At 34.5% G+C, this 18,646-nt stretch overlaps 1 protein-coding gene across 1 annotated transcript in view; it reads right to left on the reverse strand.

Annotated features, from left to right (window-relative positions):
- Positions 1–18,646, reverse strand: part of PCCA (propionyl-CoA carboxylase subunit alpha) — a 438,123-nt gene that overhangs the window by 313,868 nt on the left and 105,609 nt on the right. The window contains exons 5-6 of the mRNA XM_046664150.1: positions 15,184–15,297; positions 13,280–13,333 (exon numbers count right to left, since the gene is read on the reverse strand). Of these exons, the coding sequence (XP_046520106.1) occupies positions 13,280–13,333; positions 15,184–15,297 (168 nt within the window). The remainder of the gene's footprint in view (positions 1–13,279; positions 13,334–15,183; positions 15,298–18,646) is intronic.

Raw genomic sequence — 18,646 nt, forward strand, 5'->3', positions numbered from 1 at the left:
ATGACCTAAAAAGCATATCAGATTCTTAAAGCCCCTAAAAAATTAATCACAACAAATATTCTACAACACCATGCTAAAAATCTGGTTATTTTTTTCTCTTTGTGGTTTCCGGCTACACTTAAGTTTTCCATATAATGGTATGTAGTTAAACTCTAGCTTTTCAGAATGCTCAGAGCTTGAAAAAACAAAAGACTTAATCAAAAGAACAGACCATCTAATAGTATATTATTAGGAAAATTATTTTATTTCTGGTTCAATTTCTTCATCTATAAATTAGAGATAACGATATCACAGGGTATACAGAGGTTGGAAAAAAAGCACACGTGAAATCACTTTTTATAATATTTAACAATCTTCCAAACAAGAGAACCATTAGTTCAGCAGAAATCAAATTCTCATCCTTCCCTACCAGAGAGCCATTTAACAAAGTCTTCTCTCTTATTCAGAAGTATACCTGCCCACAGATCAGGAGTCCAGGAGCTCTGGACTTTTTTTCGCTTGAAGAAAATGTACATTTATCCAGGTAATTTCTCCAGAAGACAGAAACTTTTGTCTACCTTCTACAGGATACACATTTCTGCATTAATGGCTACTTTTTGGCACCTCAGAGAGAACTGTTTTATCTTCTATCTTATTCCTTATTTGGAATCTTCCAATATCTGTAGTTCATCATTCCCAATACAGTTTTTAATCTCTACCAAAAACTATTACTGCTAGTAAGACCGCTACCTCCAAGTCACTAAAACTATACTGGCCAAAGCACCTGAACGGAGAGTCCTCCGACATGCATGTTCTTGGTTGCTGATCTGGTTGCCTCATACTGACTCAACCAGAACTATCACACTACAGGCTCCACCACAAACCATCATTGCTTTCCACTGTTCTCTTTCTTCTATGTGCTTTTCTACTTATTTCATCTGCTTCTTTTTCCCACTTCTAGCTTTTAGGGGGAAAAGCTGAACATTTTTTTTTCTTGGTTCACATTTTTATTCCTTGAGGTGGATTTTGTGTGTGTGTGTGTGTGTGAGGAAGAGTGGCCCTGAGCTAACATCTGTTGCCAATCTTCCTCTTTTTGCTTGAGAAAGATTGTCACTGAGCTACATCTGTGCCAATCTTCCTCTATTTTGTATGTGGGATGACACCACAGAATGGTTTGACGAGCAGCACTAGGTCCACACCTGGGATCCAAACCCATGAACCCCAGGCCGCCAAAGCAGAGTGCGCAAATTTAACCACTATGCCACCAGGCTGGCCCATGAAAAGCTGAACTTTTACAGCCAACTCTTTATATAGTCCCTTTGAGTCTGGAATTGTTCTCCAAGCTGGAGATATCAAGAGGCTTAACAAATTATAATTATAAAATTATAACAAATTATATATATAGTCTTACAGGGAAAAAATATTGATGGGTGAGAAAAAGAGAGCTGAAAAGATTTTAAGGTTTTGTTTTATTCCACAATAAGCCATACAATCTCTTCTTCAGAGGTAGCATAGCCCAGAAGTTAGGAGTGTAGGCAATGCCTGGGTTTGAATCCTTGCTTTGGCAGTTAACAGCTGTGTGACCTTGAGAAACTTGCTTAAACTCACCTTCCTTTTGCTTCTTACACTTGAAGTGAAGACAGTACTATCCACCTGTAGGTCTATTATTGAAAGCAAATGAGTTAGTACACAGAGTGTTTGGAATAGTGCCAGCACACAGTAAAGACTCAAAAAAAGTTAATGATTTCCTAAAGGTAGAAATCTCGTCCGTTCATATTACGATCACAATCAAGCTTGTAGGTTGTACTCTGATTTTATCTAAACTCATTATTTCCTTTTTGTCTTTCTCTACTATTCATTTTTAAAATTGCTCTTGCTTTTAAATGGTATAATAAAGGATAGTAATAACAGGAATGAAAACAAAAACCACAGAGAGTCTTTATATACTACACTAATACATATAGGCCCAAATTAAAATCCCAAAGCATAAAGATTGCAAAACAAATTTACCATTAACAAACATATATGGAAGACAAAGCCACAGTATACTAAAAGTCATATATAGAAATCCAATATATGATTTTTTTCACGCAAAAGGAATTAATTCAATAGGAAATAACAGATCCTAACAAATATTTGTTAATTTTTTAAAAGTAATAAAAATATATTTTAAATTAGTTTCGCATGAATAACAAAGAGATTAAGTCTGTTTCCAAAAGTTTTTCTCATGTTTGTGAATGCATATAAGCAATTCCATTAAAATTGGCAAAGAATTATTAATGACTAGTAAGCAAGGTAGTAAACAAGAGGAATTCAAAGATGAATAAGTAAAGGTCCTTGACTGACACGTAAGTAATTATAATAAGGCCAGAAAAGAATGTGGAAGTGGAGTGGGGAAGGGTAGTCAGAGAAATCTTGCTCTTTCTCCCTAGAATGCTCTTCTCCGGTGAAATCTCAGTACAGCTCATCCTCTCAAAGAGGTTTTTTTGGTACCATCTTATCTAAAGAGGTTATCCATTCACCTTCTGGCACAGTGTTTCTCAAACATTTTGGGCTCAGAATCTCTTTATAGTTCTAAGAAACTGATCATCTCAAAGAGCTTTTCCTTATGTGTGCTGTATCTATCAATATTTACTACATTAAAATGAAGACATTTTAAAAATATTTATCAATTAATTTTAAAAGAATAAACCCATTTAAAATTAACAACTAGAATTAACACTTTTGTGGCAAATAAATTAGAGTGGAAATGTTTTACATTTTTGCAAATCTCTAAGACCCAGCTTTAATAGAAGACAGCTAGATTCTCATATCTGGTTCTGCATTCAATCTGTTATGATAACATACATCATGTAGCCGCTGGAAGACCCTGCTGCACAATCGTGGGAAAATGAGTGGGGAAAAAACTATTAATGAAAACAGTCTTTTCTTGGCAGAGTCTCTGAAAGGGTCTCAAGGATACCCAGGTGCCCCAGGAACCAGTGCTCTCTTGCATCGTCCATTTTTATTTTATTTACAGCATTTATCATGATCTTTGTTAATTCATTAATTATCTACCTCCCGTACTAGAAGATAACTCTACGAAAACTCAGATTTTTGTTTTATTCACCACTGAATATATACACTACCTAGAACAGTGCCTGGTATCTTCCCACTCTTGCCAGAAGGTATGACATAAATCTCTTTATGTAAATGAAATAATGGTCTCTTCCATTTTTGTATTTCATCCAACATTATTCCACATAGATTCTTACCCTTTGCTCTGTAAACTCAAGTGAGCTCACCTGTTCTGTTCCTTGCAATTAAAAAATAAATATACTCTCACTGGAAGTTACTCATCCTACTGTACCACATCATTTTTCCTAACTGTGCCAAGCGTTAATGGATATTCTGTAAGGGCAGGTAACAATATTCCATTGTAAACAAACACAAGTGAATCAACATACTATTTCTTGCAGCAATTAATCTGCCCTGGAGATAATTTTGTCTGCTTTAATCCAAGCACACACAATAACAGCATAGCATGGTAAAAGCTCTTTGAGAAATGCAATGCTATGTAATAGATAAGTCTTAGCAGAAGTAGCTTACCATCATGGGACATAAAACATAAAATACTTTAATGCAATACTTGGGATAATGAGAGTTAGTCTTTACCACTCTAGATTAAGCCCTTTTAACAAGTGAGGGTTGTTTTTGTTTTTGTTTTTTTGGTGACTGACATCACCCAGGAGGGAGTTTCCTTTTAGATCTCCCCTCTAGTGTAATTACCAGTTTATACACATGAGAAGGGTACTTCTTTACTCTTTATGGTGACCATGCTTGAATCAAGATGTAACAAATCAAGATGACCTCGAAAAAGTCAATGTTTTTAGTTAGCGTACTTTGACTTTAATTTGGTGTCTATTCTATTAATATTAAACGATAAAGACAAAACATTATTCTTCTGGTCATGGAAATGTTAAGTATAAGGGACGAAAAAGAGTAAAAGCAGACATTTTGATAACAGGGAACATTTCAAAGACAGTGGCTGAAATCCCCTCATACTGGATGTAAAGGAGGGCTTTAATGTCTCCCAAGTTTAATATATTCTCCAAGACAATCAATTAACACTCAATCTACTATATGCTCTATGATAATCTGGCCTCCCAGAACAATATAGGATATAAAAACATACTTCTTCTGGGCTTAATGTATTTCCTTCTATATATTTTTTTTTAGTGAAAAGTTGGAACAATCAAAAGTAGACAGAATGGTACAATAAATCCCCAGTTATTCATCACCCAGATTCAACAATTATTTTAAAACTTATTTTAAATTTGGTATTGCAGCAGTAGTGTAACCAAAGTTAGCCTTCCAAATATTATGCCATTATACAACTAATATCATACATTGAGCTAATGCATGCTACCCTAGTGAAATATACTGACATTTTATACGTAATATTTAAATATATAACCAATTCTGTATATATTCAAGATATTTTATATAATTGTGGCATTCTAATCAGCAACAGCACCTCTAAAGCTGTCACTATTATTCAAAACATTGCCTTACAAATAAAATAAAATGGTTAAGAAATGCAATACATCATTTTTATCAAATGATATGTTCTCAATCTCTCTTAACACCTGTATTCAACAACCAACTAGCATGAAGGACTAAATAAAAAGCTAAGAAAATACACATATATGCACACACACAGGGGTGCACACAAATATGCCATAAGCATGTTGGGAAGTATGCACACACAAGAAAAAAATACTTTCTGCTTAGCAAATTAGCATATCACATACTGTACTTCAATAAGGTGCCTCAGGAACTTTGTAACAATATCTTTAGATAAGGTCTAGGCTAAAAACAAAGCCCCAGCAAGCATCTCATTACTTCTGCCTCTTTACCTACTTTAGAAAGCATGCACTTAAAATTTTAATTTTAGAATGTATCTGGGGCAGTAAGAATCATTAACTATATGTAACAGTGATAATTAATGTTACTTCATTTACTCCAACAAAATCTTCAATCTATTATCTTCACTGGAACAAAAATAAAATCTTTCCCACTGAATTCTGCGTTTAGGAGTTACATACAAATAAATGAATGAAAATAAATTTTAAGAGATCACAAAGTTACTATAAATTAAAAATTGTATTACAAAATAAAAATACAGGAAGACCTCTCAAAGTGCCCTTTCTACTTTTCCAGAATGCCAAATTTTAATTCAGCAACTTCTCTCATCTAACAAATAGTTAACAAGCATGTACTGAAAGCTTCTTGAATGATACAAAAGAATTAAAAAGTATGATTTCAGCCTTCCACTTGTAAAGAAATTGGGTGACAAATAATAGATGATGGATAAACAAAATGTGGTATACATCCATATAACAGACTATTCAGACTTATAAAGCAATGAAATTCTGACACATGCTACAACATGGATGAACCCCGAGGACATTATGCTAAGTGAAATCACCCAGACACAAAAGGACAAGTATTATATGATTCCACTTATACAAGTTACCTAAAATAGGCAAATTCATAGAGACAGAAAATAGAACATATGGGAGTAGGGGGAAATGTCAATTACTGTTTAATGGGTACAGAGTTTCAGTTTTGGATAATGAAAAAGTTCTGGAGATGAACAGTATGACAGCTGCACATTGTAAATGTACTTAATGCCACTGAATTGTACACTAACAATGGTGAAAAGGGTAAATTTTACATTATGATTTACCACAATTAAAAATATATATAAAAAATAAAAATAAAACATAATAATTCTACGTACCCTAAATATGGACAAAAATGAAAACCAATCTTAATTTCAACTGAATGATATTCAGATCATTAACGAAGGAGATGTGCTAACTCACTTCAAACACATTTAAAGCAAAAATAATGACATTTTCCCATGGAATTTATAATATACGCATATGAAATACATATGATGACTATAACATAGAGGATGGTGATGGAAAGAAGGGAAGAGCAGACTATGGTTGCAAAATTTCCACGTTATCTGAAATATTAATGCTAAGTATACCATATAAAGTTAAAGATGCATATTATAAGCCCTAGAAAAACCACTAAAAAATGTAAAAGATAGATCCAATAGACAAATTTAAATGGAATTCCAAAAAATAAAATAATCAAAAAAAGACAGAAAAGGAAAACAGAAGGTAAAAAGAGGAGATAACCAGAAAACAAACAATAAAATGGAAGACATAAATCCAGCCACATCAGTAATTTATTAAATGTTAATAGAGTTTACTGAAATTGCCTAGTGGTAATGGTTATACAACTTTGTGAATATACTAAAAACCACTAATTGTACACTTTAAAAGGATGAGTGTTACGGTATGTGAATTATATTCTCAATAAAGCTGTTACTGAAGAAAATAAGGTAAACAAAAAAACAATAGACTAAACACTATAATTAAAAGATACAGATCATCAGAATGATTAAAAAAGCATGACCCATCTACATGCTGGCTACACCAGACGTTTTCAATATAAGGAGTCAGATGCAGAAGTACATATCATGCAATCAGTAAGCATAAGACACTTGAGAGTCTTTAGAGTCAAACAAGCAACTCGTCTAAGATCACACAGCTACGAAGTGGCAGAGCAAGAAGTTGAACTCTGACTCCAGACTGAGCTAATAAGTGCAAGGAGAGAGGAGAAGGAAAGCTAGAGTATAAAATTCAAACTGTTCTAACGTCAAGCAAAGGGAAGAAAATCCCAGCCTCCTCAAAGCTCTGCTTCGAAACCATCCTTCCAAAGCCCACAACCCTAAATGTATTTGCCTTATCTACATCCTTAAAAGAGTCCCTAAAAATAAAGGAAGATTCTTCCCTTTCAAGTATCCTCTTTAGAGAATGTCTACTCAACATCATCTTCAAATTCTTCACCAAAAATTCTAGAAGCTGAACTCTAATATGCAGGAAAAGAAACATGTTCTCAAGCATCTCAAAGGACTTTCAGTTATGATAAGGGGTATGAAGTTTCTTTCAAAGGTTTTCATAAATTCTTTTGAATACAACATATTTAAGAGTCACAGTTAGAAATATATTACAAAATTACTATCAAAAGGAAAGTAGTCCCCAAACTGTCTCCTCTAAATCCTGCAAGACTTGATTAGTTCAACATAAGAATATCATGGAGAGGTAAAAGGCTTCAGTGACTCTATTCTGTCACTCTACCAGCTCACTCCAGTAGTTTACTTACACAGCAACAAATCCAAGTGAAGACTTACTTCACTGGCATCCAACATCACGAGGTCAGAAAAGAAAGACTTCTGTTCTTCGAATTCTTAACAATGGAATACCAATAGGGGATAAAAAAGGAGCAGAAAGAGACAGTTTCACCAACAGCAAAAACAGGTGCCAGTCAAAGCTATCAATTAAAACACACACACACACACACACACACACACACACTAACAACCCAGCCTAGTCCTAATTCATCTTAGATGCAGTTTGAAACATTTACCGAGCATGGGATTTACAGTCAGAAGACTTCTGTGGGAACCTATACTCTCATTTACTAGCTATGTGACATTAGGCAAGGCATTTATTTCTGAGATTCTTCTATAAAATAAGAATACAGCACAGATTGCCATGAAGATTAAATGAGAACGGTGCAAGTATATCTGTAGGTAGGTACTCCATACCTATTTTTAAGAGCCTGGGGGAAGGAAAGAAAAGCTCTGTTCCGCTTATTTTCTTAAAACAAATAAAATCCAACTTCAGGAAATACGAGTGCCCTATATAACAAGTATATAGCAAAATTCTAGCACACACCCACACACACACCACACGCTCCAGAAGAAAATAAATGTGGCAGCAGGGGCAGCCTCTAGGGATTTAAACTGGGGGCTGGGATCAGAGGTTCACAGATGGAGGAAGACTTATTTTTCAATGTATACATGTGACTTAAATTTCCTAAGATTTTACATGCCCAAAATTTAAAAATTTTAATAAAGTCAAAGATCTGTGTCCAAAATGGAAAATCTAATAATATTAATGAGAAAATTCATATAGTTAAAATTAGATGTCTACAAATACACTGTAGTAACAGTTCTCAATCTACCTTAAGCCATGACGTATAGAAATAACAGTCACACACAAAACATACTTCCATGAGCTACCTAGATTACAGTGTATATAGAGCAAATAAGAGTAAGAGTTATGTGCCATAGTGGCTTTGCAAAGTCTAAGCCTCTCCTTTTTCTCCTACTCAAAAAAATTTTATTTTTCAAATATGAGTGAATAGAGTATTACATGGATCATTTTAAATAAACTCTAAACTATTTTAAGGACAAAAATATTGTTAAATAAAATCATTGGCAAACTTGCTAACTTCAGAATTTCAGTATTCTCAAAGTACTTACAACATATTTCCCAATTATAACACCACACCATGGATTACAACCTCCTAACTGAAGATCAGTGACCTAGCAAAAGGCTTTCTTCATGTTTCTATCTACACAACACTCATTTTCCTACAACCTGATCACAAGTTGCCTATATTACTACTAAAGTAGGGGGGAAGACTTCTTTGGGCTCTGGCTAAGTTCACTACAGTCGTTTGGTCTTCACTCTTGGCTACTATTTGCCCTCACTCTTTCCAACTGAGCCAACCAGAGTACAGTATTTTTTAAAAGTGCTCTGTACTTAGGATCAGCCAACCTAGGTCAAGCCTTGATTCTGATACTTTGTAGCATAGTGTGACTGTTGGCAAGTCACTACACCTCAGTCTCAGTTTTTTGTTAAACACAGTTAATAATACCCAGCTTCAATGGTTGCATGAATTAAATAAAATCACATATGTCAAAGTATTTTGTAAGCTACAGTATTATGTATTTGTACACAGCAGCATAATAATATCAAATTATTAATCTCCTTTATAGAAAAAAAATCTAAACTCTCAAAAGACACATGAAAACTATCAGATTAATTGACCCAAAACACTAATTGTAACTATCTCATTCTCCTAAAAATTCTTCGATAGCTCTTGCCATCTAGTAAAGTAATAATTATTAACACCATAATGGTTAAAGTGATTTGCCTGGCAATGCCAGACTTCGTGCTAAATTCTTCATACATGTTGTTTCTAATCTTTATAACAACCCTGCAAGGTAGGTGTCACTCGCTTCATTTTACAGATGAAAAATTTTTTAGCCATTTCCAAATTTTGCTATTATAAACAACCCTACACTGAAAATTTTTTAAAGTATGTCTTTGCAGGTGAAATTCTTAAGAGTGGAATCTGTCAAGTCAAAGAACATACACATTTTAAATTTTGATAAATACTAGCAAATTTCTGGCACTAAAAAAAAAAGGCTGAAATAATTAACACTCCAAGAGTAAGACAATTTTTCTGTATGCTTGCCTACAGTAGATGTTACAGGCATTTTTAAAATTTGTGGTTAATATAATGGATAAAAAATTACATCTCATTGTTTTCACATTGTTATATTCCTTTTCCTGCTAAAAAGTCTCCAATTAAAGGAGATGACACCATGTATTCATCAAACCTCAACTGCTTGCCACAGTTCCTTTTTACACCCTCAGTGGTGAGCATTTTGGATAGAACTCACTATCTATATGCATACAGACACACATCTTTTAAATACATGGATAAGATTCAAACAGAAAACACAATTTACTAAATCTAAAATAGAAATTTCTGGTAAAGCTCACTACTGTAACTCATAACGCTGTGCTGCACTAAAATATGATATGATAATATGAAAATATATATATATAAACCAGAACTGTTTACCAATCCAAAATGAAGAATACAATACTGGAAATGAAAAATTCACTAGAGAGACTCAATAGCAGAGTAGAGGATACAGAAGAACAGATCAGCGAGCTAGACGAAAGACTAAAGGAAATCACCCAAGCAGAACAGAAAAAAGAACAAAGAATTAGAATGAGAACAGTCTAAGGGAACTCTGGGACAATATCAAGTGCACTAACATTCGTATTATACATGTCCCAGAAGGAGAAGAGAGAGACAAAGGGTCAGAAAATTTATTTGAAGAAATAATAGATGAAAATTTTCCTAATCTAAGGAAGGAAACAGACATTCAAGTACAGGAAGCACAGAGAGCTCCAAACAAGATAAGCCCAAAAAGGCCCATACCAAGACATAATATAATTAAAATGTCCAAAATTAAAGATAAAGAGAGAAAATCAGCAAGAGAAAGGCAACAAGTGACATACAAAGGAAAGCTCATAAGGCTATCAGTGGACTTCTCAGCCGAAACCCTACAGGTGAGAAGAGAATGGCGTGGCATATTTAAAGTGCTAAAAGGAAAAAAACATACAGCCAAAAATACTCTATCCATCAAGGTTGTCATTCAGAGTGGAAGGAGAGATAAAGAGCTTCCCAGACAAGCAAAAATTAAAGGAGTTTATCACCAAGAAACCAGTTCTACAAGAAATGCTGAAGGGACTTATTTAAGTGGGAAAGCGATGACCACAAATAGGGATAAAAAAATTATCAAAAAAAAATAACCCCCCCCAAAAAAAACCAGGCAACAAAATCACTGGTAAAGGTAAAAATATAGTAAAGATAGATCAACCAGCTGTGAAGATAAGATGAAGGTTAAAAGACAAAAGTACTAAAATTACCTATTTCAATGATAAGAGGTAATGGATAGACACACACAAGAGATTATATATGATTTCAAAGGTTATTTTTTTAATTTATTTTTTTATTTTTATTTTTTTGGATGAGGAAGATTTGCCCTGAGCAAATCTGAGCAGCATCTGTTGACAATCTTTCTCCTTTTGCTTGAGGAAGATTCATCCTGAGCTAACATCTGCACCAGTCTTCCTCTATTTTGTATGTGGGTCACCACTGGAGCATGGCCGCTGACGAGTGGTGTAGGTCCACGCCTGGAAACCAAACTGGGCCACCAAAGCCGAGCACATCAAACTTAACCACTAGACCATGGAGCCAGCCCCCTTGCAGGTTGTTTTATAATTCCTAATCTAATATTTATTGAATCCTTCCACAACATTCATTGAACTTACTATGCAGAAATCATTAGGATAGATAACAAAAGGGAAAGAAAGACTGCTAAGACCAAGTCTCCTGTCTCAAGAGGAGATTAAAACACAGAAACAATTTCAACACAATATGTAAAGTGGTATACCAAATAAGAAATCCAAAAAAGGCTTTAAATGCTTTAGAAGACAAAGGAAAGAGACTACTTCTCACCAGAAGAATATGGAAAACTATCCTGGTAGAGGTAACATGTGAACCGTGCCTTTAAGGATAGATAGACAGTTGGAAATGTGGGACAAGACGACAGGTGTGCCCATGGGGGGAAGTGATGAAAATCATGCAATAGGAAAGAGCCAGATATATGTGGGAATAACATGCAGTGCGGCTTGGCTGAGGCATAGCATTGACAAAGGAAAACGGAGGAGACAAGATCAGAAAGAAAATTAAGGAAGGTGCTTATACATTCTACACTCTTTAATGTAAGACCCCTGATGGAAATAATCCTTCTTATCTTCATTTATGGAGAATATGAACTTCTTCACATCACTTTCTTCCCTGAATTGAAGTCATTTGTGAACTTGACTTGTTTTCCACAACATGACTGTGAGCTCCTCATGAGAAGGACCCACATCTGATTCATTTTTTATCCTTCTCAAATGCCTTAAACATAGATACCAAATAAGCACTTTTTAGTGATCGGATGAATGTATGAATGAATATATTGGCCATGTCATTTAACTTCTCTGGGACTCAGAAATTCACCTATACCAGGAGTTGGAGAACTTTTTCTATAAAGGGCCATACAGTAAATATTTTATGCTTCACAGCCCATTCAGCTGTATAGTATACAGCTATACAACTCTGCTGTTACAGAGCAAAAGCAGCCATAGATGACTCATAAATAAATGTGCGTGGCTGTCTGCCAACAAAAGAATTTACAAAAACAGGTGGCAGGCTGCATTCAGCCCATGGACCATAAAGACTCCTCATCTATGCAAACAAATTTAACACAACTACATTTAAATGTAAGTATTATTTTCAAGTCATTTTCTTACATAATAACAGAACTACAGCCAAAATTTCAAAAGAAAATAAGAAATAAAAAGGGGTATAAACAGGAGAATTTGGATATACTGCACAAAACCTGGTAAATCTGGAACTTTAGGTACTTCCACTAAATGTGCCCTCTCCAGACACTTGTTTCTATTAGCCTTCTGTGTGACCTTGAGTCACAACCTCTTTAGATCTTAGTTTAATTAATCTTTAGCCTTTAGTTTTTAATCTATGAAGTAAACTAGTAAAAATAGATAATTTTGAGCTAGAACTCTATGATCTTAAGGAATTGTTCCATATTAAATTTATAGATTTCTAACCGGAAATTTCATCTAGAAAACAATGATGACATTCATAAGTCATCTCAAATCTGTGGAAGAACAAAATACATGTATACCATAGAAATAAAGGATTACATATTAGAACAATAAATTAAGATAATTTAATACCTTGGGTAATTGATGTAACTTTTAAAAACATTATTCAAAATCATATTTTAGTATCTGAAAACTAAGATTTCAATACCACCTTGAATATAGTTATAAATAAACCTGGAAAATCAGTTTAACAGCAAATACAGGTTAATTCACCTAACCAGGAAGGTGATATCAGGAGGATATTCAGATCATAAAAAAAGTTTTCCCCAGCCCCATGCCAAGTGGTTAAGTTCCGCATGCTCCACTTTGGCAGCCCAGGTTCACAGGTTCGGATCCTGGGCGCAGACCTACTCCACTCGTCAGCCACACTGTGGAGGCATCCCTCAGACAAAAAATAAAGGAGGACTGGCACAGATGTTAGCTGAGAGCTCATCTTCCTCAGCAAAAAAGCAACAACAAGAAACCTGTTTCCAAAAATAGAGGAGGTAGTAAAATTTGATCTTAAATGCCAGAAGATGCAATAAAAAGGAAAAAAATAGAATCTTACTTCTGGCTTTACATTCCACACTAAGTTTTTAAATTTAAAAGTCAAAGTCCATGCAATATATAATAAACTAGGTGTCATTCATAAGGTGTAATGGTGATTTAACTTTTCCATCTTTACTCTTCAAATCAAGACGGGTTACAGAATAAAAACTCTTCACTTTTTACAAACTGTTTTCAAAGAATTGTTGGGTCAATTAAAATTCTATAATTCCTATAATTCATCACTACCCACATTTACAAAAGCAACACTATTACCCTGCTTTCTGAAATATAAGTTAACAGTTTCTGGTTCATTACAAACTTACCAAACATTTGGCAAATTCTCTGTTTTCTGAAAGGAATCCATAACCTGGATGTACCTTAGAAATAAAGACAAAAAGCACTTTCAATTTTATCATATGGCAAAACCTTTATAAGCAAAATACAGAGTGCATTAATGTGTTTATCGTTCAAGGGCCCTTGAGTAAGGTCACTTCTCTTACATACTGTTCAGCTGCAACTCATATTCCTGAGCACAGACTCCAACCTCCTACTTCATGTCACCTCAGGAACACTATCTTTGTCCCAACCACAGTCAGGGCCATCTCCCTACACAGCCTCCTGCCCACCTACATTTGACCACACTGTTCAACACAACTCAAACTCTCCCTACTTTTTCTGAAGCTAACTTTGGCCACAAGTTTCAAAATTTTTCAAATGGCTGGTAGGTCAAAGAATTATGTTAAAGGAATCTTTTGCAAAATGGATGAAACACTCTTAAATCTCCTTTCTTCACAGTACCAGGAACTGCTATTTTCCAAAACTCTGGAGACTAAGCCAACTAACATTTTATTCCTGACAACATTAATGTACTCAGCCACTACCCAATGAGCAGTTTCAGTCAAATCTAACTAAAATGGAAGTTTGGTTTTACTTTTTCTTTTTACTCTAAATTTTTTTTTCTTCTAATATCTACTCTTCTCTCCCTCCTCATCCCACTTAGCTATTCACCGCTATTTTACGCTGTGCTCTCTCACAAGCCACAGTGCTACAATCTAAATCCCACCATTCTGTTCAAATCAAGTAATTTTTGACTCTACCAGACTGGCCAAACATAAATTTAGGCATTCTATTATCAGTCGGTGTTGAATATATTTCTAATAAAACAATTCTGCTACAAGAAAAGTCAAATTTCTGAAGGAGCCAATATCATAACCTAGAAGTAGTTACACATCTGAGATTTCTAACTGCTGAACTAAGCTTTATGAACATGGTAGTGAATAATTTAAACTACTACATCACAGGAAAAGAGTTTTGCTCCATCAATTTCATTTTAAATAAATGTTCAACGAAAAACTGTATTCTGACAAGCTATAGTTAAAAGGCTAAAAAAGTTTCACCTTCATTAACTCTGCTAATAAACTGTAAACATCTATAATATGGGTTCATGAATTCAGTTTTTTCTTTAAACATGCATCTTACTAAAACATTTCTTTCAAAAGAAATGTGAACACTAATTGAAGCACTCCAGTCTAATTGCTGGTCTTGATTTTTTCCATCCAATTTTAGAGATAACTCTGCATGGTTTTTAACATTATATGTACTTAGTTCTCTGCTACTTAAAAAAAAAAAATACAACAACAACAAAACACTATTCCTGATGTCAGAAGCCAGTCTTTTTCCCTTGGATTACACTCCATCCAAATAGAATTAGGAGTGGGGAGAATTCTTGATTTCTCCACGTAAGTTATGTATATTCTATTGACATAATTGAACTAAAATAATTGCCAAGTGCTTTGTTGTTATTTCTGGAAATATAATTAAGTTTACACAATTTTTAAATGATTAAAACAGAATTTAAACCAGGGTCTTTTGAATCCTGTTTATAAGACAGATTTTTTTTTTTTAATGCTCTTATTACACTGAAAGGGTTAAAACTCAACACTAATTGGGACTTCTTTTTTTCTAGCAAATTTGGAAATGAACTGAAACTGCTCCCTGTTGTGAAAGCTGAATCCAGCAGCCACCTGCAGGATCAGCGACCAAGACTGCCAGATGCTACAAAGCCTTTGATTTCCAGTAGCGAATTCAGCCACATTTAATTCAAGTGACATGAACTAACTGCAACAGCATTTTCAATCATTCTTTCTTATTTTTTAAAAATACAAATGCTAGCTTTCTGCTCACTACATATGAAACAGCTGCAATAGATAGATTCATTCAGACTCACAGCTTGGGCCCCGGTTTTCTTAATGGCTTCCATGATGGCATCCATGTTGAGGTAGCTTTTACTGGTGGGAGCTGGGCCAACACAGACAGCCTCATCTGCCATTTTCACATGAACCTGAAGAGACAAATCTCTACATTAACAGATGTTCCCAGCAAAAAAAACTACCATCATCTGTAAATCTACACAAAATTGCAAATCTGATTGTTTCACATATCATTTATTTACGTAGTCAGTTCTCTTTTTGAATATGCACTAAAAAATAACAATGTAACATATAAGCTCAGGTACTATATTAATGATTCCATTGATTACCAGCCTAACGCAATGTCTAACCAAATAATTTCCATAACACTCCCTATCAATTTGATTAAATAAAATCACAGCAAACAACTTTAGCCACCTATTCAGCTACACATAAATCTTATACCAAAACTACCCTGTTACATGTAGTCAGAGTAGCCCAATATTATAAAAAGCACTCATGCCCAGTTCTAAGCAAGCTCCCCAGGAAGTGGGGATAATTAGAGAGACTGAATGAAGGGATGCAGTGAGTGTCCCTGCACAGCATCAGGTCAGCACCAGGCACAAATTAAAGCCCAGGACTAAAGAGTTCAATACCACTACATATGAACCAGAAAATCTTGAGAATCATTTAAATATTCTCACGTTTGATCCTCTACCATTTATCCCTAAAAGAACTGATATGCGCATTAAGTTCTAAATATACTCAAAATTCAGGAATAAACATAAGTTCCATTTTTAAGACTACTCACTCTACAATGTTTTAAACATCTCTTTGCTTAATAGAAGCTAGGCGTTCAATACTGAAAAGAGTAAGTTGTTCACTTCTAAAAGAAATTTATTCCTTTAAAATGAAGGGATTCATATATTTTTGAAATGACTTTTCCTAACAGTTTTCCAGGTTAAGGAACGCTCAATCAGGTTAAATTTATCTTACAAGGCAGATATGAAAACTGGAGCACATACATATACCCAGACATTTACGAGCCCCCGTCCCGACTAAGGGGGCAAATCCTTTTGAGCATTGCTAAGTCACATTCTTCAGCTGTGAAGTAACTTTTTAAGAAGCACTTTGTTTTAAATGAGATCTACAAAAAAAAGTCATCTTTTAGAAAGCTCAGAGTCCTCTTCATCAATTCAATACGTATTTTCCAATTAAGTAAAAAAATATGTATTGAAAGGTAAAAATACCTACCCAACAGATTTACAGATAATTATCTTAATATAAAATACTCAAATATATACACTGTAATTTCTCTAATAATATCCACTTCAAGGAAAGGCAGCCATGCTCACAAAGGGATCCTAAATATCCCCATGTTCAAAGCAAGGCTGTCCTTGTGGTTGCTGTTCCAGCCTCAAGTTGCTCTTCTTCCGTCAGACCAGAATATCCCCTCCTCTACTGCTCTCTACCCAGTTAAGATCCTATTATTAGCAATTTTGTTGCTGTAACTGAGGCTGTGGCTTTTCTCTATAAAAAAGAAATTGAACACTGAACAATCTCTTAAAAAGAATGCATTAGCCAGGTGGGGATAAAGTCTTTAAACTTAAATCTGCATTTATTCTGTATATTTTATTTCCCTCTAGATACTATCTATTATTAAAGATGCACATAAAGTTTCACTTCTACTACTAGGTCTTTCCCAAGTACTTCAGCTTCCAATAAATCTCCTCTAATCTGAACTCCAATAGTACTTAAGTGCAAATTTTGGCATTTAATCACATACTGCCCAGCAATATCATTTAAACCGCTTTACAGATGATGTCTGTTAAAATTTATACGCTTTCTTCCACCAGATCATAAGGTCCTGCAAAGCAGAGGTTGTGTCTTAAATTTCTTTTTGTTTTTTCCTAATCTCCCCCAGCACAGTGTTATGTGCTAAAAGCTTCTTAACTCATAGATATACTTGGATGGCAATTTAACTTTCATTGTTAAGCAGTTTCTTTGAGGTAAAAGTCTAACTACACCAAGTTAAATCTTCTCCACCTTAGTAATACATATGGGAACTCAGGGTTGAATGAGGGGGAAAGAAATTAAAAGATATGCACATGAATACATATGTGTATGTTTATATGTCCAAAATTTCTATAATAAACATGCATCCAAAAGCAAAAAAGGGGCCAGGCCTGGTGGCCTAGTGATTAAGTTCGGCACTCTCTGCTTTGGCAGCCCGGGTTCAGATCCTGGGCACAGACCTACGCCACTCGTCTGTCAGTGGCCATGCTGTGGAGGCAGCTCACATACAAAAAGAGGAAGACTGGCAACAGATGTTAGATCAGGGCAAATCCTCCTCAGCAAAAAAAAAAAAATAAAGTAAAAGTAAAAGAGGAGGGGAATCCTAATAGTATTTTGAGTTATTTACTTTCAGTCTTTTCTCTAAATACACTTCAGTAGACATAATGCATATATAATTTTGGATCCTTTTGTTTTTTAACTAACATCATAAGAGACATTTTTCCTATGTTATCACAAACTCTTTGTAAACATGCTGAGACTCTAGCTCAGAGCCTAACATATTTTAGCAGATGATTAATATTGTCCAAATAAACATTTAAGTAAACTATACATCAAAAGTAGGTCAAGATTGCTTATGGACTTTACAAAGAAAGGCAAAACACATGGTGTTTCTAAAGGGTTGGTTGGCTTCTTTTCTTCTATTCCTCAGAAACCTTACTTTAGGGTAGAAAAGTATACTAGCACCTCACCAAGTCCACCATCTAGCCTAAGGTCAGTACTAGCAAAAATGCTGGGCAAAGCTCTTTGAAAGAAAAATCTACAATTTTCCACTGCCTTAGTTCTAAGGAGATACCTATGAGTCAACTGGGAAAGAACAGTTCAAAAAACTTTAGAAATTAAGTTTCAATTTTTCTGTTCCTATTGTACTAAACGTTGGAGGTGATTTCTTTGCGTTAATAATGCAAAACTCTACACTCAAGCAGTGGGGACGCTCTCCCAAAGAATGACCTATCATTGACTACAGTGACAAGGTGCATTTATGTTTCAAAAGTTTCAGCATCTTGAAAACCAAATTCCTTTTTATATACTTCAACAGTAAAAGGAAAATATAACAATCGAGGAAAGTTTAAACTGAGGTAAACTAATCAATTAACTAGGATATTGCTACCTACAAGTTTCAAAAAGAAAAAAGACTTTAAGTACTAATACTAAGTAAAGCAGTCTTCATAAACTTTTCCAATAGAAAAGTTTCCAATAGAGGTTTTTAAAGATTATTACTTTCCTCCTCAATGATTTAGTTTTATATTTTGAAATTTTTTCCTCTTTAAATAGAGGAAAATTACTTATATCAGCCTATTATTTTCCAAAGAATGATCTAGCAGAACAAAGGGTGTGTTTTACAACTTTTAGAACTAAAAAAAGAAAGAAAGAAAGAAAATTCATCTTCCTTATTGACTTTTTAAAAGTGAATTTAAACACTTGGAT

This window comes from Equus quagga, chromosome 6 (genome assembly GCF_021613505.1).
Source record: "Equus quagga isolate Etosha38 chromosome 6, UCLA_HA_Equagga_1.0, whole genome shotgun sequence".
Lineage (NCBI taxonomy): Eukaryota > Metazoa > Chordata > Mammalia > Perissodactyla > Equidae > Equus > Equus quagga.